The sequence below is a fragment of the Alternaria rosae genome, assembly GCF_020736505.1.
Source record: "Alternaria rosae strain MPI-PUGE-AT-0040 chromosome Unknown BKA58scaffold_2, whole genome shotgun sequence".
NCBI lineage: Eukaryota > Fungi > Ascomycota > Dothideomycetes > Pleosporales > Pleosporaceae > Alternaria > Alternaria rosae.
Genome location: NW_025763571.1, coordinates 4,328,382 through 4,350,734, shown reverse-complemented (window position 1 = coordinate 4,350,734; position 22,353 = coordinate 4,328,382). Strand labels below are relative to the sequence as shown.

General features: G+C 53.0%; 8 protein-coding genes across 8 annotated transcripts; 3 read left to right on the top strand and 5 right to left on the bottom strand.

Annotated features, from left to right (window-relative positions):
• Positions 1 to 1,393: 1,393 nt before the first annotated feature.
• On the bottom strand, positions 1,394 to 3,027 carry BKA58DRAFT_378572 (Sec20 domain-containing protein). The gene is made up of 2 exons (XM_046169712.1): positions 2,621 to 3,027; positions 1,394 to 2,555 (listed from the first exon to the last, which is right to left on the bottom strand). Exons 1-2 carry the CDS (start codon positions 2,965 to 2,967, stop codon positions 1,559 to 1,561), a joined length of 1,344 nt encoding a protein of 447 aa, XP_046029892.1. The 5' UTR covers positions 2,968 to 3,027; the 3' UTR covers positions 1,394 to 1,558.
• Positions 3,028 to 3,098: 71 nt separating this feature from the next.
• On the top strand, positions 3,099 to 3,773 carry BKA58DRAFT_109113 (39S ribosomal protein L53/MRP-L53-domain-containing protein). The gene is made up of 3 exons (XM_046163882.1): positions 3,099 to 3,185; positions 3,234 to 3,450; positions 3,499 to 3,773. The coding sequence occupies exons 2-3, from the start codon at positions 3,270 to 3,272 to the stop codon at positions 3,612 to 3,614; spliced, it is 297 nt and encodes a 98-aa protein (XP_046029891.1). The 5' UTR covers positions 3,099 to 3,185; positions 3,234 to 3,269; the 3' UTR covers positions 3,615 to 3,773.
• Positions 3,754 to 5,270, bottom strand: BKA58DRAFT_109110 (inorganic pyrophosphatase). The gene is made up of 4 exons (XM_046163881.1): positions 4,713 to 5,270; positions 4,517 to 4,636; positions 4,035 to 4,462; positions 3,754 to 3,984 (listed from the first exon to the last, which is right to left on the bottom strand). Exons 1-4 carry the CDS (start codon positions 5,169 to 5,171, stop codon positions 3,843 to 3,845), a joined length of 1,149 nt encoding a protein of 382 aa, XP_046029890.1. The 5' UTR covers positions 5,172 to 5,270; the 3' UTR covers positions 3,754 to 3,842.
• A 247-nt stretch (positions 5,271 to 5,517) lies between these two features.
• Positions 5,518 to 7,913, bottom strand: BKA58DRAFT_453277 (uncharacterized protein; the record flags this gene model as incomplete). Its single annotated transcript, XM_046174462.1, has 4 exons — positions 7,141 to 7,913; positions 7,014 to 7,083; positions 5,867 to 6,930; positions 5,518 to 5,817 (listed from the first exon to the last, which is right to left on the bottom strand). The coding sequence occupies exons 1-4, from the start codon at positions 7,558 to 7,560 to the stop codon at positions 5,518 to 5,520; spliced, it is 1,854 nt and encodes a 617-aa protein (XP_046029889.1). The 5' UTR covers positions 7,561 to 7,913.
• A 1,556-nt stretch (positions 7,914 to 9,469) lies between these two features.
• Positions 9,470 to 10,251, top strand: BKA58DRAFT_399037 (uncharacterized protein; the record flags this gene model as incomplete). The annotated part of the gene is made up of 6 exons (XM_046171524.1): positions 9,470 to 9,489; positions 9,538 to 9,610; positions 9,675 to 9,781; positions 9,836 to 9,963; positions 10,016 to 10,036; positions 10,088 to 10,251. The coding sequence occupies 6 exons, from the start codon at positions 9,470 to 9,472 to the stop codon at positions 10,249 to 10,251; spliced, it is 513 nt and encodes a 170-aa protein (XP_046029888.1).
• Positions 10,252 to 10,854: 603 nt separating this feature from the next.
• BKA58DRAFT_378557 (TAP-like protein-domain-containing protein) lies at positions 10,855 to 13,933 on the top strand. The gene is made up of 2 exons (XM_046169711.1): positions 10,855 to 11,553; positions 11,926 to 13,933. Exons 1-2 carry the CDS (start codon positions 11,341 to 11,343, stop codon positions 13,783 to 13,785), a joined length of 2,073 nt encoding a protein of 690 aa, XP_046029887.1. The 5' UTR covers positions 10,855 to 11,340; the 3' UTR covers positions 13,786 to 13,933.
• Positions 13,934 to 14,217: 284 nt separating this feature from the next.
• BKA58DRAFT_453270 (uncharacterized protein) lies at positions 14,218 to 14,615 on the bottom strand (the record flags this gene model as incomplete). The annotated part of the gene is made up of 2 exons (XM_046174461.1): positions 14,218 to 14,497; positions 14,560 to 14,615. The coding sequence occupies 2 exons, from the start codon at positions 14,613 to 14,615 to the stop codon at positions 14,218 to 14,220; spliced, it is 336 nt and encodes a 111-aa protein (XP_046029886.1).
• A 734-nt stretch (positions 14,616 to 15,349) lies between these two features.
• Positions 15,350 to 22,320, bottom strand: BKA58DRAFT_378556 (pre-mRNA splicing factor). Its single transcript, XM_046169710.1, has one exon. The coding sequence runs from the start codon at positions 22,133 to 22,135 to the stop codon at positions 15,494 to 15,496; it is 6,642 nt and encodes a 2,213-aa protein (XP_046029885.1). The 5' UTR covers positions 22,136 to 22,320; the 3' UTR covers positions 15,350 to 15,493.
• Between the last annotated feature and the right edge of the window lie 33 nt (positions 22,321 to 22,353).

Here is a 22,353-nt window from a genome sequence, read left to right as displayed (position 1 = left end):
AGACCATCAACATGAATCAAGGTGATTTTAGTTGTCGTTTGCACTGGAGCTACACTCCATGAAATTGGACCGAGAGTGCTTTTCAACTTCCAGAAAGAGACAAGCTCCATATAACGCGGTAATTTTTAGGTTTGTGTTCGTCTCACACTATAGCGTTGATGCCATCATATCTTAATACGAACGCCACTGTCGATGAGAGTAAAGAATGAGGGGAGAGAAAGCAGGGCTTCCATAGCTCCAGCTCGTGCTCAGCTTTCATTTCGTGATTTTTCTGGAGAAGGGTAGAGAAGAGATCCATGCACAGACAGCATGTTGTTTTTGATCCACCGGCGGCTTGTTGTAAAACGGATGCAGTAGTATCCAAACCCGAAGGCGGAGGCAGAAACGTTTACCATGTGCCAGAGTTCCTTCAGTCTCCAGGAATGAGACCAGCCGCCCCCTTTTAGTCATAGATTGTCCGGGAATATGGATTGAAGCAGGAAGGACACACAAGGCTAGGGAGTTTTATAACCCCCAAGGGAGATTCGACGGCTCCGTGTCTTTTAATTGGGATAGTTTTCAGACAGCAAAGAGACAATCCATCATGAAGGGGAGTCATATCCTGGATTAAAACGATCAGAGCAATAAACATTTTGGAGTTGGAAGCAGAGGCGCGAAGACGCACATCAACTCTATTTGTTCGATTTTTGGGACAATCACATGGGAATGACCTGTTTTCGTTTCGGAAGTAAAGCCCCGGAGAAGGTAGTTTGAACGATGAAGCTTTAGATCAATAGCTGTAGTGTTTACACCCTCGCGAGGCCCAGAAGCTCGGGCCAGACACCATGTCGCTGTGTATGAGTACATCTTAACAACACACGAAGCAGCCATTTCATCTTGAGTTATCTGTTTTCGACCAAGAGGACAAACATGATGGTTGACTTCAGGTTTTTTTTTTGGAAGGAAAAGCAAAGCCAACATGTATGTAGCGACCTTCTTAGAAAACACGCAGAACAAAACCATCGGCGCATATCTGCACAATTTCGTGACATAGCCACGGTAAACTTTGCTTTCGAGAGAAGAGGAAGAGGCCATTGCATATAACCTTGGAAGTTTTAGTAGCTTTCAACAGGCAATGCGATAGAACATGTCGCGTACATGTAAGAATTTGGTGTTTTACTACACAAGTGTAGCCATGAAAGGATCCGTCAGATCTTTTGTGCTTTTCGAGGAGTCGACCGACGCAGTCATCGAGTCGAAACGTGTCTTTTGGGATTGAGCAAGAGCGCAGCCAGCGAGGCACACGTTTGTCATGGCGGTCGCTTTTTGAAGTCAACATCATAAGCAGCGCCACATGCCTTTTGAAAAAACAGGGGTTTTCAGTAGTTGTTGATAGGAGAAAGAAGAGCAAAGATTGAAGCAAAGAGAGGTTTACATAGTGCGGAGCTGCTAGCGCAAGGCCACATCGTGCTACCAAAACAGAATTTATGCGGAGTGATGATGGTGGTGATGGAATAATGATGATGGCCATTATCAAAGGATATCTTCCAGTCTACGTACCCACTTGCGAAGTCGCAGCTCATAGCTCATCTCTCTTCCTCCTTTGCCCACTTCCTTCCTGCTGTGCTGGTGTCTCCTGCGCCTGTGCCTCATCACGTTTCGCACTCTCCACATCCTCCTCCCACATCTTTTTCTTTGGATTTCTAGGCTTGTCGCTCTCCTGCAAGACAGTCCCATCGCCTAGTGTGACCGGTCCCTCGTCTTCATCTTTCCTCGGTTGTCTGAACTGAGGGTGATCAGGCACCTCTTCTTGCTGCTGCTGTTGGTTTTGTTCCGCCATCTTGCCTACTTGTTGCGAGTACGAGCCTTGTGGACTAGGATCCTGATCTTGCCTATGTACTCCGCCTCCGCGACCGACAGGTATGTAGTGTCCTTGGGCGTTGGATTCGCGTCGGGGTATGCCGCCTGTTGCGCTGGGTTGCACAATCAGGGTTCTTGAGGACGAGGATACCGCGGCGCTCGAAGATGCGGCCGAAGATGCGGCGCCAAAGGGTAGGACGGCGAAAAGGATGCGAAAGGTAAGTTTGACAGGCCAGATGATGAACCAGGTGAGCGGTCCGTATAACCAGCGGCGGAAGACAAGCCAGATGATTGTAGTTATGAGAATGTAGAAGGTAGTCTCAAGATACCACGTGTCGCTCTTTGTGCTCTTCAGGAGTGTCGAGACCAAATTCTTGCTGTTGGCTAATAGGGTGTTTAGATCTGAATACTGCTCCCCAAGATCTTGCAATGCGGCGTTGGTCTGTTCGAGTGTTTCTTGTGCAAATCGTGAGCGCGATAGCTCGTCTTTCATCAACTGGGCTGTCCGGCGCAGAGCAGATGTGACGTCTGAAGAGGCTTGCGCGACAACTTCGCCCTCTGATAGCCCTTGTTGTTGCTTTCTCTGGCGATATGTGGAAGATGGCGTGGAGGAGCCGGATTGTAGGTTTGAGAAGAGGAGTTCGCGCTCTTTCAGCTTTGCGCGGTCGGCGTTGTGCTTGGCTGTGAGTTGCGCTTTCCGATATTGTGATCGCGATCTGCAGGAACGCAGGGTTAGCATGCCATGTCTGGGAACATGGTAAGGGGGGAATGAATCACTCACAACTTCAGGTCCTCGGTCAATCTCGCAAGTAGCACAGCAAGTCTACTTCTCTCACTGTCCTTGCTGCTATCCCGCCTTCGTCCTGTAATGCCTCCTTGTGACGTAACGTCCTCAACCTCTTGCCTCAGGAGTTCGAGTTCCTCCTCGATGCCCTTTAGAGTCTCGTGTATCTCGGCACTGAGTTCCAACCTCACGTCGCCCTCGTCGGAATTATCGAGTGGCTGCGAACCTGGCTGAAAGTCTAGCTTGGCTAGTCGTTGGATAAGTTGGCCTACACCTTTGTTGGCTTCGGAGAGGGTGCTTAGGCGGGTGGTGAGAGTGTGCGTGGTGGAGGGGAGAGGTGCCATTGTGGCTCGGAATGCGGAGAGAGTTTGGTCGATGTATGCAGATGGCCTATGACGGAGATGGCTACGGTGGGCCGTTTGGCGGGGTGGAAGAGCGCAACATGTTTGGACGGCTAGCTGTAGCGTGGCCCGCAGAGAATCTTGAGCACAGACATATCGCGAAGAGGTTGCGACGAGCGTAGGACGTCAATTGCAGCGCATTCCCGCATCACCGCCTATTGGTATGTTGTCGCATCTGTCCATCTTGCGTATTCTCTAACAAGCCATAGTCTGCATCGCCGATTCCCCTGTCCTCCGCCGCCGCAATGATCACCAGATTCCTGACAGACGTCCGCGTCACTTTCAATCCCTTCTCCCCGCGCTCCAAACCCGCCCGCCTCTTCCTCTCGTTAATACCACCGAATGCACGTGCAGATGGCATGAAGATCGAGTCCAAGATGCTGCCACGAGACAGCAAAGAGCCTGCTAGTTTGGGCGTCAAGTTCAGTACGTACACTTTCGGTGCACCTCGGGCAAAAGCTAATAATCGCGTAGAGGATGGCAAGGAGATGAACCTCGACCTCAGCAACATGCGCATAACACAAGTCGTCGAGGAAGTGGATAGACATTCACGGTCATTGGCTCGTAAAGATGAGTTGGCAGGCAATTGAGGGTTCAGCATCAAGACATGAATGTACATATGTATCAAGACACAGAGCATCGGTCGGCGTCACGGCAGTTTTCTGGGTTGGGCTGAGACAAGGCATTGATGATATTCCTCATAGGTCCATATACCGTCGTTGGTCGGCGTTAATCATGCACGTTTATCTATCGTCTACAATCATTCCTAGGCTCCAATGATATCCAGACTTTTGTCATCATCATGGCTCCCGCTAGATTTAGTTGGATGGGGCACCGGAGATGTAGAACCACTTGTCGATGCTGCCATCGATGGGTGCAGGTGCCTTGTTCTCACCCTGGGGAACGTTGAGCGAGCTGGCATCGGTGCGGTCGGGAGAGTGCGAGACGGTGGTGTTGGTGCTAGAGCTTCGTCAGTATAAATCATTCAGGGTAGGTTGCGCACTACTCACAGGCTGATCTCGTCCTTGGGGGTCTTGCCAGTGACAAGCTTCTCCCAGGCCTCAGCACACTCGCGGACAATGTCCATGGCGTACTTCTTGTTCTTGCACTCGCCGGAGAAGGCGAACTGGTTCTCGGGCTTGCCGTCTGGGATCTTGTAGATGCGGAACCACTCGTTTGTGGCGCGGAGAAGACCGGGCAGGTGGCGCTCGACGTCCTCTACGTCGTTGAGCTTGGGGGCCAACGGGTCGTTGACGTTGATGACCATGATCTTCCAGTCGGTCTCGCCCTCGTCGAGCAGAGCCATGACACCGAGGACCTTGACCTGGATCACCTCACCGGGCTTGGCGACAAGCTCGCCAATCTCGCAGACGTCCAATGGGTCGTTGTCACCCTTGGCCTTGGTCTCCTGGTGGACAACATTGGGGTCCTCCCAAGTCTGCACAGCATCAGCATTTGTGTATTGTCCGATATCGGGGTCGCGTCAGCGTACCTGAGGGAAGGCGCCGTAGTTCCATAGGTAGCCCTTGTGGGGGAAGCAGTTCCTGACGAAGCGGAGCTTGCCCTTCTTGGTGTCCTGCTTGATGGGGTTGAGCTGCTCCTCCTTGGAGATCTATAGCGACAGTCAGCATCTTTCGTTTCGCGGAGCCGTACACACGCCAGGGCGCAGCCAATTGGGGTCAACGCACCTCCATCTTCGCGTTGGTCCAGCGGGGCACCTCAACGACCATGTTGAGGATGGTCTGCTGCTCGTTGGCGTAGAGCGGGATGTCGTGCCATGGCGAGACGAGCTGGCCGTCCTTCTCGATGTAGACGCGGTGCTCAAGGGTGTTGGCGGCGCCAACCTTGCGGGTGGTGTAAGACATGGTTGATGGGCTCTTCGTGGCAGCTGTACGGATGGTTGTGGTAGAAGAAGCTGTGGAGTTGAGATGGCCTGCAAGTAGACGAGCCCTAGAGTTGATTTTGTCGTTGAGGGGTCTACTAGTGGGGCTCGCAGGCGGGGAGCTGTGTTGGGAAGGCGCCACTGTGACGAACGTCACCGCCGACTGTCTGCATGGGACAGCCGTCGCAGTGAGGAAGGGAAGCTTCGACCGGGTGATCAATCTCTGGGCGGGACAGAGCCGCAACAACGATTGATGGATGAGCATGCAGATGAAATCCGTTTAGTAAACTACCAGATGGAAGCACAGCCGTTTCTCCTCTCATGCGAAGCCCAGACCGAGGATCAAAAAACATCCGCAAGGTACGGGAGCGGAGACCGGAAGCTCCAACTTTTTGTGCACGGACACCGAGGCAGCTTGTCGCTATCGATTTCTGAGCTTCTTCTTCAAACTGCCATGCATCAGATTACCATCGCATGTCTTCCCATTTCATTTGAGCTTCTCAGGACAATTGCAGATTTCATGTCTCGGTGGTTTAGGACCTTCCTAATCACAAAAAGAAAACAAAGTTGCCGCTAACGCGCTATGTGGCTGCTACCCACCCACCTCAACATCAGTACAGCTTATTTGGCCGCCAGAATCCAGGAGCTACGGTATCATTTCCTGGTCTAGAGTCTTGGACAAGTTCAGCCTCGGTTTCGGCATAAGCTTCATGGTTATCGCACATGACCGGAATGTCATCAAGACTGTGCGGCGGGGGCTCTTCTGAAACCTCTCCCCAGTTCTCGGTATCATGCTCCATTTCGTCGTCATATCCCGTCTGATCATCTTGGTCCAGGTAGTTTTCCTCGGAAGGAAATGGACTCTGGAGAAGGCCTTCATCGAGCTCCCATTGCGTATGAGAACGCTGACGCTGTGCTTGTTGTTCATAGATGCTCGGGCCAGCAAAAATTTAGCATCACCTGTCTATGGTGAGACTGATCCGCAAAGTGTACATTGGGACCCCGATGAGCTGCATGATGCATGTCCCTCGTATTCTGCCGCATGGTCGACTGTAGGTATGATGGTTGCGTCTCCTCGGTATGCCTTCTACGTGACCCTGTGGCCAGACGTCGTTCATGAAACGTATCGTTGCAATGCCGCAAAACCACTCCCAAGTCAGAAGACGTCGGTATCCTTCGTTCTCCAGCAGGACTGTATTCCCTATTCTGGTTCTCCTGTCGATGCCCGGATGAAGCAGTCATTCCTGAGACTGGAGTCGAGTCTGATCGATCTATTTTCGAGGAGCTGGGTAGTCGAGTACGGTGGGTTCCAATAACATGCTTAGGCCTAGAAGGTGGCATTGACGACGGTGAGTAGACATTATCAGTCGCTCGTGGGTTCGTAGATCGATCGACGAGATTCGGTCGTCGCGGAGACGAGGTGTGCTGAGGATAAGACTGTGATCTCGAAGCTCTACTATGTGATGGAGCCAAAGACGAAACCCTGAAGTGATCGACAGACGAGCTATCGACTCTTCGTTTTGTCATAGGAGGAGGTCGAGCTGGTACCTTGAAGGGCTCATTCTCTTTTACTCGTCTGGATTCACTCTCATCATGAAAGTCTACATCGTGCGAACTGGGACGGATGCGAAATTTGTGCGGGCGTGCTGGCGCTGTGCTAGGTGCTTGGATTGACTCTGACCAGGAAATGTAGCTATCACTTTCGTGGCGAGGGCCTCTACTCCCGAAACCAAGATATGGGGCTTGGACTGTAGCCTCAACTATAGGTATAGCAACTTCATCTACCGAGGATCGATCATGGCGACGCCGCTTAGTCTTTGGTGCGGGAGGCTGCGGTAGGGTGTTTGTGTTCTTCTCGAATAATGCCGGTCGTGCTGAGGTAAAGAAAGCGGAGATCTCTCCTTCCTTTATCTGCTCATTGTCCTTCTTGCGTTTCTTCTTGGACGGTTCGGTTCGAAGGACAAGCTCTGGTTCGTCCTTGTGCTTCTGCAAGAATTTCATCTCCGAGAAAACTAGATCGGGTACTGCGACATGTCAGCGGGGGTACTGCAGGAAAGACGTACAGGACGACATCATTCAGGCTATAGGAAGGGAATGGATCACTCACACCCGCGGCCCATGAATGCAGTAGACGTCCGTCCCTTGTTGAAGAGGCCTAGCTGCTCCCGTGGCTTCAACTAGTCCAATCGTCAACACCATACTGTACGCTCCAGACGACCGCATAGACATCTTACAGTCAGGCGATCCCCGGATACGTTCTTGGCTTGGAAGGTCTGCATGACAACAGGTGGCTTCTCGCCCTTCTTGCGTCGAGGCTTGCTGCGCGTTTTCTTTGATCCGCCTCTACGGTCGCGATGCGCATGGGGGCCTGGCGCATGCTGTGGTTCATACCGCTCTGGACGCGTCTTTCTTCGAGGTTTGCGCGCATATCGGCTGCTGCTAGAGCTGTCGCTACATGTCGCCTGGAGCGCCTCGTCAGCACTATCGTCCACTGACTCATGCGGAGAGGATGCAGGCGGACGAGGGTCGAGAATTGAGCTGTCTGATCTGTGGCGACGCTTCCGTTTAGCAGGTTCTGCAGCCTGGTGAAGGTTATTGGACTCGCGCGGTGCTTCCGGCTGCACTGTATCATCTAGCCACTTCCGTATGTCCATGCTGTCCTGCGTCCAAGACGAGCCGTGCCATTAACGAAGCCTGGATCGCCTCGCAGGTCTGGTGGGTCTGATATCCTGGAGGGGTCTCAATGATGTAAGGATATGGTGTGGATGAGCAGATCGTCGCGATAGTCGCTCAGTTGTGTGACGGTAGCTTGGGAGACATTGACGGTGGCAAAGTCTCGTCTGGCACATTGTGACTATTCGAGACGGTCAAATAGAGGACATGACAGGTACAATGGGTGTTGCCATTGTGAGGCTGCCGGTCTTGCCGAAGCCACTGCACTGCTGGAGGAAGGCACGATGCACTGATGACGCCGGTGCGCCGTCAATTTCTCAAACTTCAGTATGCGAAAACGAAGCGAAAATGGCCATCTTCACTCCTCCTTGCTTCAATCTGGGCTGCAGAGTCCTGATATCATTGGATGAATGGTATTGTCATAGAATCGGTCCCCGAGAGCGGTACATCTTGGCATCGTGCGTCGTGCTGCCGCATGCGCTGTGCCGCTATTGCAGGGAACTGACTGCGATGCCTTCTCGTCGCCGACTGCCTTGGAGATACGCAGAATACACGCAGAATGAACACAGATGGATTGAATTAGTCCGCGCTGCCTCGGTATATCTCGGTTAGCGCTGCCAGCTTGCCCGCTTTCTGATGCCGACGGTGACGACTGTGTACAATCTATGGCTGACGAAATATTGCGACCTGCCTCAGCGCAATGGGCTTCGGTCGTATAAGTGCGAGCAGTCGTCGCGTTAAGCACGCCCAGCTTGCTACATCTTGACGTCGTGCGCACGAGCCAATTCGGGACGCAGAGGGCCTGGAAGTTTACAGTAGTCAGGCCCGATCCCCACACCGTCAGACTAAGGATGGCGACCTTGATAAGCTTCTTTGAACCACCATCTTCTGTCCAATACCTGTCCGCCGTTGGACTTTTCGTCACAGCTCGATAGTTTCGCTGTAGCCACGGGCGCAGATCGCTGCTGTCTCGAGCACGCAATCTGTCTATCCGCAGGCTTGTCCATGCACGTATTTCGCAATGACCCAATGACGTCTCCGCACTCATGCTGGCACTCTGAGCAGGACGATGGATCGATGCACCTATCAAAAAAATCGTTTTCTCTGGCTCGTCGGCGGCCCTGTAATTGGGTCTCCCTGGTCTTAGGCTAACGTGGGCTGCATATACCCAGCATGAACAGACAGACACGGGACAGACTAGGGAGCCAGCCAGCCGGCATGTATGGCAGAACCAGTATCTGCACCCTGTCCATCGTCAGGTGCAGGCTCCTAGACAGGGCATTGGGACCGGCTAGCTGCGAGGGGCCAGTTGCGTTTGCCTGCCTGCAGCCCAGGTCTGAACTACCAGACCCCTTGGCTTGACTGGCTCGACGGGCTCGACGGGCTCGACTGGCTGGAGAGACAGATTGCACCCCGTCGCTCGTGGCCATCCACGTCGCCTTATAAACCGGGCCCTCAGCCCTCCAGTCCGTGCGCACAACCTATTACTTGCTTGCAGCCTAGCGCTCTTTCACCTGGTGGAGGGGTACTCATATCGTCGCTTGCCCCGCCAACCTAGACGCTTCACTATCTCTGCTCCTCACCCTGTGCCATCACTTTCTTGCGACAGCCTGCAGCCGACTCTCCCTCCTCTAACTCTTCAGAGCAATCGCTTGCGCCATCATCACCGATACAGCCTGGTGCTACAAGATCAAATGTTCGTTCCGTCACGTTGCTACATACTGCCTGCATGGGAAGCCGCGATGGATTCCTCGCCTTCCTGCACTTTTCCTTCACTCTACAACTCCTGTCACTACCTGTCTTGAACTTCTTTGTATCGCGCGCCTTGTTTTGAGTTGCGAGAGCTAGTATTGAGACCGTTCAGTGTTCGACCCAGACATCACTCTCACCATGTCTAAGCTCTTCATTGGGTAAGTATGCAGCCTTCTCATACCGCGACAGCGACTGACCCTTTACAGAGGCCTCGCATGGCACACCGACGACCAAGCTCTCCGTCAGAAGTTCGAAGAGTTCGGTCAAGTCGAAGAAGCCGTAAGTGACACGCTACTCGACGACTGTCGTCGACAAACTCGAGTCAATGCTCACGCCGTCACAGGTCGTGGTTAAGGACCGCGATACTGGCCGCAGCCGAGGCTTTGGCTTTGTTCGCTATGCCCAGGACACCGAGGCCGATGCCGCTATGCAGGCCATGAACAACGAGGAGTACGTATATCTCTCGCATGCTTCTCCAACAGTGGGCTGTGCTAACCGTCACAGATTCGACGGACGTAGGATTCGCGTCGACAAGGCCTCCGACCGCGCCGGCGGTGGCGCTCCTCGCGGCGGCGGCTACGGAGGCGGCGGTGGTGGATACCGTGGAGGTTACGGCGGTGGACAAGGAGGAGGTAAGCTTCTCTCATGCTACCCATCGCGGTTCTATACTAACTATACCCCCAGGCTACGGTGGCGGCGACCGTGGTAAGAACATCTTGCCTATCTATCCGCAGTGAAAACTAACTTAGTGACAAGGCTACGGCGGCGGTGGCCAAGGCGGCGGCTCTTGGGGACCTTCTCAAGGCGGCGGCGGCGGCGGCGGATACCAGTCTCGCGGCGGCTATGGTGGCGGTCAGGGCGGTGGCCAGGGTGGCTACGGTGGTCAAGAGGGTGGTCAAGGTGGTGGCCAGCAATGGTAAACACCTCGACGGACCACGTCCTACAGTCTTGTGCTCTCAAAATGACCAAAGGTGCGAACTTTCTAGTTGAGGGCAAGAACGCTCCTGGGATTGGAGCTTGCTTTACACGATGGAGATATACTGGACGTTCGCCGACACTGCTCCTCCTCGAATGAGCATCATCATTCTCATGGACGTTTCATATCATGTTTAATGGCAGTAGAGCTGGTTGGTACTGAGAGATGAGATACCCAATGGATCAGGAAGTGCTGCTACTCTGTACTTGTCGCGCTATGAGGGTTCTCGTCTGTTGCACACTCTCTTTACGGCCTCTTCGTAGTCATGGTGGCTTGCCACCTACCCAAAAGCTGTGTCGTTCCAATGTAACCTTGAACTCTACCAGAAGACATGTCAGCAAAAAGCAGCTTACACCGCATTCCAAAAGCAAGCATGCTCACTCACATCCGCCTCGCAAACGGGTACGACGGCCGCAACGGTGCCTTCTTTCTGGGAATCAATGAGATCACATTACCGCTGTTGCGATGAGGCTCTGCGGTCTCTAACGGATTCCTCGACGAGACGCAGGTTCGTGACGATGCCAATTCTCCTCACCACCCGACACATGTGGTAATCTCGACGGCAACTAACCCATTACTTAATCGCATGCACTAGTCTCGCTCTGTGCACATGGAAAATTCAGCAGCCAAGGCAGCGCATTGTGACCACATCTGCATATTGCATACATAGCCGCCGACAATACCTGCTGCAGCTGCAGCACCAACGCAGAGTAGAAAGGCAGGTTTCTGCAAGTGATGGCTGGCCTGCCTGTCTGCCTGCCTGCGGGGAGTCAGGCGCACTCCGTGCTGCGTTTGTATAGTCCTCGCGCACGCACTTCCGCATATTCGAATGACTTTGCTGCTGCCTGAGGTGATCTTCACTTTTGGCGTCAGGCAGCCAGGATGCGACGTCGAATATCTTGGGCTGAGGATGCACGCTGACTGACGACCCCTCCACACCCGTCCTCTATTATCGAGACTCGCGGATATCCAATACTCACACCGCAATCATTTTGCTTGTTCTTCAGCCGGCTGGAACGACTTCAAGTACATCATGAAGAGTTGGAACGGGCTGGAGGATGCGACGGCGCCGGTCAAGCCTGGACAGACCCCGACGCGGTGGCGTGCGCTGCTCTCTGCGACTTTCGTCACACTCGTGTGCCTCGCGGCAGTGGATACCATCTTCCCTGAATTGAAAAACTGGGATCTGTCATCATTTTTAGACATTGAGCCTGCGTTGCATGATGCTGCTTTTGAGTGGTCCGAGGTATGTTGAGAGAGCGTTCCCTAAGTGTCGCACCGCACACGTAGTTCTGCAGCCACCCTGGCCCGCATCTTATCAGATCGAATGGTAGCCTCGATTCAAGTCGCACAGCAGATGGTTACTCTACTTCCGGGAGATGTCTTGAGAGCATGCCGGAGCACCACAGGCAACCTCCGTCATCAAAAGGCTCATTGGAAAATCTGATCGTGATTGGTGGCCTGACCAAGACCCATTCCGGCTCACCAGCATGTCGCTCTAGCCAAAGGCCCAGCACCGTATCAACATCAGCGAACGACAGCTCTCTACAAACTAGTCTGTCGAGGCTGCTTCAGCACCGTCATATTGCTGGCGAATAAAAGACTGACCAAGCTCCAGATCACTCCGACTAAACATTTGGAATTCCACAAGTGCCATGGCAAATTTGAATGCGCAAAACTGAGCCTGCCACTGGACTACTTCAATGGAACTCACCCTGATCATACTGTTAGCATTGCTATCGTCAAGCTACCCGCCAGAGTATCCGTGGATGATCCCCGCTATGGTGGCCCGGTCTTGTTCAACCCTGGCGGTCCTGGAGGATCCGGTACAGCAGTTGCGCTCTTCTTAGCAGGAGGGCTACAACAGATCATAGACTCTAATGTTGAGACTCTAGCCCCCTCGGTCGCCGCAAGATACTTTGACGTTATCGGCTTTGACCCTCGCGGCATCGGTTGGACAGAGCCAGTCGCTCGATGCATGCCAAACCAGCCTTCTTCGTGGTCTTGGAGTTTGAGGGAAGAGACCGAAGGCCTTGTCGGAAGCTCGGATGCAGCTCTTGGTAGACTTTGGTCCATGGAACATGCCTTTGGCGCATCCTGTAAGCTTGCTGAAGAGGAACAGGAGGGGCCGGATATCAAGCAATACATGTCTACGGCGTTCGTTGCCAGAGACATGTTGGAGATCACCGAAAAGCATGCAGAATATGTGGCGAAAGAAGTCGCTCAAAGGGCTGCGCAGAAAGCTGGCAAGCGTCTTGGATGCCACAGCTCCAGATATGTTCCCGGAGAAAGCAAGCTACAGTACTTGGGGTTTTCCTACGGAACTTTCCTTGGATCCACGTTTGCGTCCATGTTCCCCGACCGTGTCGGACGCGTCATTCTCGACGGGGTCGTGAGCTCGTACGACTACACACACTCGTTGGGCAACGGAAGTCTTACAGATGTCGAAAAAGCCATGGCCTCTTTTTACACCTTCTGCTACAACGTGGGTTCTAGCGAGTGTCCGTTAGCCACTATAAACTCCAGCGTTCTCGATATCGAAGAGCGCACACAAAACATCATCGCATCGCTATACCACAATCCGCTTCCCATCGTCTCGGCACAAGGCCCAGAATTCCTCACTTGGTCCGACATCAAATTAATTCTCTTCAGCGCTACCTACCAGCCGCGCCTCGCGTTTGGCTTCATAGCCGCAAGTCTGTTCGCCATTGAACAAGGAGTCGGTAGAGAAATCAACGACATCGCCGAATCCTTGCGCTACAACCACGTATTTTCCTGTCCTGTCGATAGCATCAAGCCACTCGAACCACCAGCTTCCCCTGTAGCCACTACAGCCATCCTATGCAGCGACGGAATCGATCAAACCCATCTGACTAAAGAAGAATTCGCCGCATACTGGGAAATCATGGATGATGTTTCGCCGAACTTCGGTTCCTACTGGTCTATGCTACTGATGCAATGTGCATCTTGGAAGATCAAGGCCAGCTACAAGTTTGACGGTCCTTGGGGCGCCAATACATCGCATCCTATCCTCTTCATCAGCAATACCGCGGATCCTGTCACCCCTCTTCGCAGCGGGCGCTATATGCATAGTTTGTTCCCCGGCAGCAGCCTCATGATTGGCGATCATGCGGGGCATTGCTCCATGTCGGCGCCTGACCCATGTATCCTGAGTCGTGTGAATACGTACTTTCAGACGGGTGAGCTGCCGTCACCAGGGACGGTGTGTGTGCCGCCGCCTAGTGAGTACAGTCTCAACTCGACGGATCCAGATAGTCCGTTCTACGACCCTACCTTGGGAAGTGCGAATGTGGTTGCTATGCAGGAGGATGGAGAAAGTTGGATGCGGCTACGCGATGCTGGTGAGTTGTTCCAGAAGCAGGCTGTTGCGAGTGGTATGTTTGGTCCGAACCTTCCGGGCGGTTCAAGGGCGAAGCGGGTAATGCAAAACATCTTGAGGACTCGCTATCAAGTTTAGAGTAGGTATGGTTGTATGGACATACTTTCTTCTATCTCGAAGTTCCGAGTGGCTTCTGTGAATATATGCCATCCTTGAACAGGAATAACGCAACCAAAGCTCGGCATCGCGCACATGATACTCTATTTCCAAGATGAAATCATCCAAGAAAGATTTATCCCAAACTTCGTGATGAATGCCATCCAACCAGTACCGCCAGTACGACCCCTTGTACAGCGCCTCATGCACCACAAGATCTTGATTTCGCACTCCATCCCCGAATCCCCATGTATACTACTCCATATCTTCTACATACCACTGCGGTTCCGTGATGATCAGCTTTTGCAGTGCAGGAAAACCCCGCAACGTATGGATTGTGTGGGACAGACTCAATGTGTTCCTGCCCTAACATTTCAAAGGTCCGCCCATCAAGATCGATACACAGGATAGCCCTTATTTGAGACGGCGTGAACTTGTGCTTGGGTCGTGGGAAGCCGCAGTCATCATGCCAATAGTGTGTGGCGTACGCAACAGGGTAGATGTGTATTGCGAAGTGTGTGCGGTTTCGGCGAAGATTTGCCGCGACGTACGGGATAGATGGAGGCGGTCCCAGTGAATATCTGGCTTATGTTGCCAACTCTTCGCGCTGATTTCTAGGGCTAAGTCAAATATCTTGTTGCGGAGCTCAGCCGGCAGGCGCAAGAGAGGCGAGTGGTATTGGTTAAGCTGAGCACTGTTGGCACTTAGCATTTTACACCGAGCCGCGCGTTACTTTCAGAGAGGTATCAGACTGACATTGCGAGGCAACTGGCGTTGAGCACGAGGGTGGGTGGTCCTTTGAATCTGTCCATTTCGACGAACGTGGAATTTGATAGAGTATGGATTAAGAAGTAGGAGTTTCAGATCAGTCGAATTAGAGCGAAGTTATTGAGGAAGTTGAGAGTGTAGGTTGAAGAGGTGGTTGAGGTCCACACAGAATATCCGAATCAGCTAGGCGAAGTAGAGTCCTCCAAGATCTAGTAGACATGATGGCTACGTCTCTCTTCCTAAGCATACATATACTGGAGCCACCACAAGCATGTGATAGCCGGAGCCTGAGGTCTTTCTATCCTTGGTTTGCCCACCTTGAGACACCATATACTTCTGCAATTACAGTAATGTTTCTCCAGGCATGAACGTCCTTCCGCGTATAATATGGCTTCGACACCAGCGACAACCATCTACCAGGAACACGTGACCAGAAGGAGGACCAAGACGCACACTTCTGCTGGATTCAACCCGTTCAGTACATTAAGCATATCGAGAAGTGCCCGGAGACAGAAATATCATGTGAACAATGGACAGACTGCGAGAGCGATAACTTCGGGGCTGCTTATGGGGTTGTCTTCCACGACAGATGAATAGATGGTTGTAACCATGTACAGCTTCAGGAGGAAGGAAGGGGTAGACCGAAACTGCGTGGCAGGCAAGAACGAAGTTGTGACTGAAAGTGGCGTCGCATAGGTATTCATGTGGTGCACGTGTCAACGTCAGAGTACGACAGCAAACCATCATCAGAGACGCACGAGCATGACGAACAAGCCTATGAACAGAAACGTTGATTTAACACGAAGCTACTATACAGCCAATCCAACTTCAAAACGCCCAATCACGCCCAGACCCAATTTTGCGTGACGGATATGCACACCGGATACAATCCCATACAATCCAACCATGCAAGTCAAACCACTTACTCATCGTCCTCCTCCTCACTATCCTCGTCCATACCCTCCGCAGCCTCAACCTGGAAGCTAGGCGCCTGATCCACACCCAGATAGCTATCACTAACCAGATAGCACGTCAACTCATGACTACCGGGCTTCTCGAGCGTGAACTCAAGAACAGTCTCCAACTTCCTTAGAATAGGCACCTTCTTAATCGCAAGTAGCGCGTGTTCCTTCTGGTCACCTACAACGAGCCACCAGCTCTCCGTCTTATCGGCAGGGTAGAACGGCGCGTGGACTTCCATCTTGGGCTCCTCGTCTTCTTCGATGTTGCGCGTGATGCGCACCTTGAGTTGGGCGGGCGAGTTGGAAGCGATGGATTCGGGGTCGACGAGTTCGTGCTCGATTTCGATGTTGGGGTAGAAGTTGTTGGTGAAGTTTGCAATATCGGCGAGTTGGCGTTGGTCGACGTCGAGCGCGGAGATGAGCTTCTTGTAGTCTGGGTTCTCGTCCTCGTCCATGGCGTTGATGAAGTCGTCGACGTCGTTGATGCCGAACTTTTGGGCGGCCTTGATTGTGTCGGCGTCAAAGTGGGGGATTTGCTTGAGTGGAGAGTCCTTTTGCCACATGGCTTGGACGACCATCTGGGATAGTTCCATGGCGGACATGGCGTTGAGATGAGCCTCGGATGAGAGAACGTCGACACTTGCGCTGAGGATGTTGAGGACCTTTCGCAGGACGACTTCTTGGTCCTTGGCCAGGTCGATGGGGAGCTGCATGCGCGAGAAGTGAGCCTGCAGAAGAACGAAAGCCTTGAAATGCGGCGTCTCGAAGTTGGGCTCCTGCATCTTGAAGGGAACGCGGTCATAGATGCGCTGGAGGATGTGGTCCTCGTGCCTCCGTATTTGAATGTCTTCAAATTCAGTGGCAGCTGTGATGATCTCCAGTACACCCTTGAGACTTGTCCTGCCGTTGAGCGACATCATCAAGGTCTGCATGGTAATGAACGAGATGTTGTAGTAAGCTGCGATCATGCACGGGTTCAGAGGTGTGATCGCATCCTCGTCTTCGTCATGCTCGATGAGGTTGGCATCGGTCAGCTCCTTCAGGGTCGACTCAACCATGTCGGACAAGTGCGCACTCAGTCCCTCGTGGGACGTGTCGTGGAGGTTGTAGTAGCTGGGGTTGGCGAGTAAACGGCGGTAGAAGTATGTGTATGTTGACCAGTCGACAGCTTCTTGTGTTGATTCGATCGTCTTGGCGCTGATCTCAGCAACGAAGGCGTCGTGAAGGTAATCGGGAAGATAACTTTCAATTGGCAGAGCCTCGTTCAGGAACTTCTTGTAGTACTCTCGCTTCACCGCAGGTAGCATAAGCACACCCTTCGCTGACTTGTCCAGTCCTACTCTGCCGGCCTTGCCGAACATCTGCAGAATATCACTAATGGGGTAATCCACGTATCGATGTTCGCGGCCCTCGTAGAATTGAGTGCCTTGAACAATGACGAGATGAGCACCGCTATCGATTTCCCAACAAGAGTCGCGCGATACGATGAGCACCTGGATCGCGCCAACCTTGAAGAGATGCTGAACAGCCTTCTTGTCGAAAGAGTTGAGAGCCTCGTGGAAGTATCCGATACCATGAGACAGCGACGTAGCCAGCGCTTGCTCGTTGATCTTCTCAAGGATAGGTTGAATCTCAGATACTTCAACGTTAAGGAAGCGATCCTCGTCCTCGTCAGCTACGCAAGCGTTCAAGAGGTCAGCAGCGGAGTTTCTGGCTTGCTTCCTGTTCGGGACGAAGACCATGGCCGGCTTGTCGGGAGACATCTGAGTGATCGCAGAGTAAGTCGGTCTCGCCATAGCCATCATCAAGGATGGGAAATGGGGGATCGTGAACGACTGGATTTTCAACTCAAGCGGTACTGCTCGAATAGCCGGGCTGAAGTTGTAGATGGTGTGCTTGGTCGCACCGATCCATTCGCCAATATCTCGTGCGTTCGACAACGACACACTCAATCCAATGATGCGCAGCTTCGACTCTAGTTGGGTTGCCATTGCTTGCATACGAGACACAACAATCTCGTAAACGTGACCGTTCGTGCCACCAAGCATATGCAGCTCGTCAGCGATCAGTAGAGAGACAGACTGCACGTTCTTTCGACGCTGCCACTGACGGGAGAGTGAGTCCCACTGGGAAGGAGTGGCAAGGATGAGATCACCCCTCTCAAGCAATCGCAGGTCTGCCGTTGTCTCGCCAGTGAGCTTGACAACGTCCTTTCCTCCACTAAGACCGGTCAACCGCTCATTCCAGTTCTTGTACTGGTTGTCGACGAGCTCTTGGAACGGTGCTAGGTAGACAATGCGACCTTCGTTGTTGGTAGCCCAGTGCCGCAAAATGGCGAACTCGGCGCAAATAGTCTTTCCGATGCCTGCCGACGCGCCAATAAGAGCATTGTCATCTGTGGTATACAAGGTGTTGAAAGTCTGTGTCTGGACCTTGTTGAAGCGACCAATGTTCTCGTACAAGCCCATGTATTCCTTCCTTTTCAGGGCAGAAACAGGCAGAGGTTGCAGATCCAGAACAGGAGTGTGTGCAGGGAATTTCGCTGGCAGAATCAGCTTCTGGAAAGAGACAGCGAGCTTAGTCTCAGATGCCATCCATCGGTCGGAGAGAACGGTGATGAAGTAGTTCGGTGGCATGGGCTCATCAATGGGCACAGTCATCTCCAGCAGGTGTTCGTTGGCGTCGCCATCGGAGTAATCCCTTCGGAGGATGAAGGTGTCGTGGAACAACACTTGCTCGCCGTCACAATCCTCGACCAGAATCCAGAACGCTTCTGAGGCTCCGTGTAACTCTGTGTCCCAGACGAAGTCAGGTCGGATCGTCAGCTCCAGACGGAGTAGTGACCTTGTCACCGGTCGTGGCGTCGCTTCGATCTGGAGGCGCGGGAACTTCTCCACCAGACCACAGACAAGTTTGCCGGCCTTGGGCATACCCAACAGCTCACCCATGCTTGGCGGATCGAGGCCGAAGTAACTCGACCAGCCAACGTCGATCCGCTCAGCCTTCTGCACAATGTCGCGGGGACACGTGGGGAATTGGCGAAGAGGTGTCATGGTCGGCCACATGCGCTTCTCAGCCATCTTGCACATGTCAAGAGCAAGCTTAGCGACCTGTGACCAGCCCTTCTTGAGACAGATCTCAAAGATGGCGCGAAGAATACGTCCAGCGGATTGTGTGACGTAAACCAAGTCAGCCATCAGCGCCAACCCTTCCAGTTTAAGGCGAGAGATATAAGCTTGGAGAAGGACGTTAATCTTGGCTTGGGCTTCCTCGAAGCTCTCCTTGACTGGGATCGGGACCTTCCCTAATAGCTTCGCAAGCTCGAGCTTCTCATCTTGACGGACCGGAATGTACTTGAACTCTTCACTGAGTGCGAAGACACGGAATAGCTCGATAGCACTGATGCCGGGCTGGATATGCATGTTGTATGTCGCCATGGAGTTGTGGGTGATGTAGTAGTGGGAGGCGATTCTTCCAAGCTCCGTGGGGTTGAGCGCACCAGTTTTCCTGTCATACTTGATGAGACTGCATTTCTCCAGGACATGTGCAGCGGCGTGAACAAGGTCCACACGTCTTTGCTCCAGCACAGTATCATTTTCGTATTCTGGTCCAACTCGGTAGAGAGCGGGCGAACGAAGCATACGGACGAAGAGGTACGTGTAGCCGAGCCAGTCCACCGCTTCGTCCCTGTTGCGCACGTTACCGAGAACAATCTCGGCGTTGAGGTTATCGGCAAGCTTGCTGATGAGCTGCGATTCAATAGGTAATTGCTGGTTGAGCAAAGACAGGTAATACTGAATCTCAGACTGTGTGGTGATGATGATACCCTCTCCGTAAGTATCATATTGAGGTCGACCGGCACGACCCAACATCTGCAGGACATCCTGAGGGCTGAGTTCGACCCAGCTACCCTTTTCAGGAGAGTAGATCTGCGTTCCCTTGATAATGACGGTATGCGCGGGCAAGTTGACACCCCAAGCCAGTGTTGCTGTGCACACGAGTACTTGGATAGAACCATCGGCGAACAGATCCTCCACGGAAGTACGATCCGCTCGCGACATACCAGCGTGATGGATACCGAAACCATAAGGCATGACGTCCTTCAGGTCTGCATTTTGAACCGACTCAGATTCTTCTCTCAAGATCTCCCGACTGGCAGCATCTGACCGAAGAATCTTACCTATTGACTCCTCTTCGAGTGCCTTGTCACGAATGTACTTCGCAGTCTTGGCGGTTTCCTTTCGGGAGTGCACGAAGATGAGCATCTGGTTGCGATGTTCGCCAACCTGTTCCAGAACCTTGGTATAGCAAACGTCGTTCATCGTCTTCAGCTGCTTGATGGCTTTCTTGTCTGTAACACCAATGAACTCCTGCTTCAACGGACACGGTCGGAAGGTAGCGTCGAAGTGGAAGAGACCCTTGTCTGGGTCAATGCGGAGGAAGCTTGCAACATCGCGGTAGTTGGGAAGAGTGGCACTCAGTCCGACAATGCGCACATGGTCACCTGTCTGCTCACTGCGTCGCAGAGTTCTGCTCACTATACTCTCAATGACCGGACCACGGTCGTCGTGGAGAAGATGAATTTCATCAATACAGATAAGGCGAACGAGGTTGATGTAGCTGGTATCAGTAGCCTTGCGGGTGATGACATCGTACTTCTCAGGGGTGGTGACGATGATCTGGGTTTCCGCGATTTGCTGCTTGGTAAGTTGGCGATCACCAGTAAGTTCAGAGACCTTGATGCCGTAGGGCTCCAGACGCTTGCCAAAGTTACCGACTTGTTCAGCCACAAGAGCCTTCAGTGGGGCGATGTAGATGATTTTGAAGTTGTCAAGCGCAATCTCTCCAGTCGTGGGGTTTCGGTGCTTGCCAATCTCGCGAAGCATTGTCAACATGGCTACATTGGTCTTTCCAGAACCAGTGGGTGCGCAAATCAACATGTTGCCGTCATCGTTGAACGCTGTCGGGAAGCACTTCGTTTGGATACGGTTGAGCGATTTCGAGTTACCGAAACCTGGACGCGCCCAATCTGGTAGCTCGGAGGTAGGCATCAGTGCTGGCTCGTTGGGATCGCGCTTCGCTTTCGGCGCAGGGACGTGGATCTCCTCGTAGCCCTTGAACTGGCGGCGCGTGGATCCTTGAGGCAGCTTAACGCTTGCATTCGTCATGAGATGGTTGCCCTGATCGAACACAATGTTGTCCAGATTTACCATTCGGCTCGATGGTTGCAGGCCGCCCACGATACCCTCCGGTTTCGCGTCGGCCATTTCCACGTCGTTTGGTGCATCTGGAAGGCTGATATCCTTGAGGTTGAACTTCATCTTTCCAGTGCCAGCATCAGCGCCATCTTCAGCCTTGATGCCAGTCTCTCTTGCGCGCAGCTCTTGCAGAATCCGTTGCTGACCGGCAGCTCTCATCTCCCGCTCGACAGCTGTTCGCTCGTCGTTGTCTTCAGCAGCCCTTCGCCACCTTGTCACCCACACGACCCTATCGCGGTTGAGTACGAGTTTCGCAACCAGCTCGTGATGTTCGTAGTCGAAGAGATCCATCAGGTCGTTCTCGATTTCACGCAGCTCCTTCTCCTCGCCATCTTCCGAGACTCCTGCGAGAAACTTGAGCGCTTCCTGCGTCTTTTCCTGTTGGATATGCGCATCCTCGTATATCTGTCCAATCTGCCGTTGCAGCCAGTAGGCATCGATCTCGTGTGCGGGTATGAGTTGATCTGCGCCGTTTTTGCTGTCTGAGGTAACCGTGTCGCCCTGTATTATCGTCTCTTCGGTGTCTGCGAAACCTCCATCTTTCTGGTCCTCATCCTCGCCAATCTGCTCTATGGGAGCCTCTGCTTCGTCTTCTTCGTCCGATGAATCGGCGTCTCGCACTTCGAACGTCTGAGGCCCGTCTTCGTCCTCCTCTTCATCGTCAAACACGACGGCTACACCTTGGTTGTCGCCATTGTCAGCGCCATCGCCGTCTGCCATTTCTTCGTCACCTTCCTCGTCGTCTTGCGCATCGTAGTCGGTGATCTTCTTGGCCAGGTTCATCAGCTCGTTGAATTCCTTTCCGCCCATGGAAGTACCAAGAAGGTCGTCCACTTCCTTCTTCTTGTCGAAGTCCTTCATGGTGTCATCCTTGAGATATTCGAGAACCGCATCGGCCGCACTTCGTGTAGTCGCAGGATCGACATCGCCGAGAGATCTGCTCACGAGGGTTGTGATGAGATCGAAAGTCTGGCGCGTCGCAGGAGTCCGGGGTTTGTATGTGAGGCCTTCGATATTAAAGTCGGCTGTCGCAGTGGCTCCGAAAGCACTGGTGCCATCGTCCCGTTTCCTCTTGCGCTGCTCTCTCTCAAGAACATCGCCACCCTCATTCAGGTTTCCGCGCTCGACGCCAGGTCCCTTGAGCTTCTTTGTTGCCTGCGCATTTGCGCTGTCACGCGCTGTGCGTCCGCCCATGTCTCTAATGTTGATGCGACCTGCCAGCGACTCGGGGTCGCCGGTGTGCTCATCCTTCCCACGGTGTATCAAGCGTCTGTCGGCCTGCAAGACCAAATTTGACATGGCCGCATACTTGTACTGCCCGAGGTTCTTCTGGTCGTTCGACATGGTCGCGGTGGGTATCGTGGTTTTGCGCGGCTTGCGCTTTTGGGATCGCCTTCTCTAGTTGGCGGCGCGCAAATTAAGGACTGTGTACAGCGTATTCTCGTGTCGCCGTGTCCTCCAAAGTGAAGAAAAGGAAAAGGCCGTGCGATTGATATAAGTCGGGCTGTGGGCGCGCCCTAAAGTTGGTTATATAGTGAGAGCGCTGGAGGCAACGACCCGAG

Excerpts from the sequence above, each read along its gene's own strand:
- BKA58DRAFT_378572 (XM_046169712.1), bottom strand. The coding sequence starts at position 2,967 with ATGGCACCTCTCCCCTCCACCACGCACACTCTCACCACCCGCCTAAGC. Across the intron at positions 2,556-2,620 it reads TTGACCGAGGACCTGAAGTT|ATCGCGATCACAATATCGGA; the intron begins GTGAGTGATTCA and ends GCGTTCCTGCAG.
- BKA58DRAFT_109113 (XM_046163882.1), top strand. The coding sequence starts at position 3,270 with ATGATCACCAGATTCCTGACAGACGTCCGCGTCACTTTCAATCCCTTC. Across the intron at positions 3,451-3,498 it reads TAGTTTGGGCGTCAAGTTCA|AGGATGGCAAGGAGATGAAC; the intron begins GTACGTACACTT and ends ATAATCGCGTAG.
- BKA58DRAFT_109110 (XM_046163881.1), bottom strand. The coding sequence starts at position 5,171 with ATGCTCATCCATCAATCGTTGTTGCGGCTCTGTCCCGCCCAGAGATTG. Across the intron at positions 4,637-4,712 it reads GGACCAACGCGAAGATGGAG|ATCTCCAAGGAGGAGCAGCT; the intron begins GTGCGTTGACCC and ends CTGTCGCTATAG. Across the intron at positions 3,985-4,034 it reads CCCAAGGACGAGATCAGCCT|CACCAACACCACCGTCTCGC; the intron begins GTGAGTAGTGCG and ends ACGAAGCTCTAG.
- BKA58DRAFT_378557 (XM_046169711.1), top strand. The coding sequence starts at position 11,341 with ATGAAGAGTTGGAACGGGCTGGAGGATGCGACGGCGCCGGTCAAGCCT. Across the intron at positions 11,554-11,925 it reads CTGCTTTTGAGTGGTCCGAG|ATCACTCCGACTAAACATTT; the intron begins GTATGTTGAGAG and ends ACCAAGCTCCAG.
- BKA58DRAFT_378556 (XM_046169710.1), bottom strand. The coding sequence starts at position 22,135 with ATGTCGAACGACCAGAAGAACCTCGGGCAGTACAAGTATGCGGCCATG.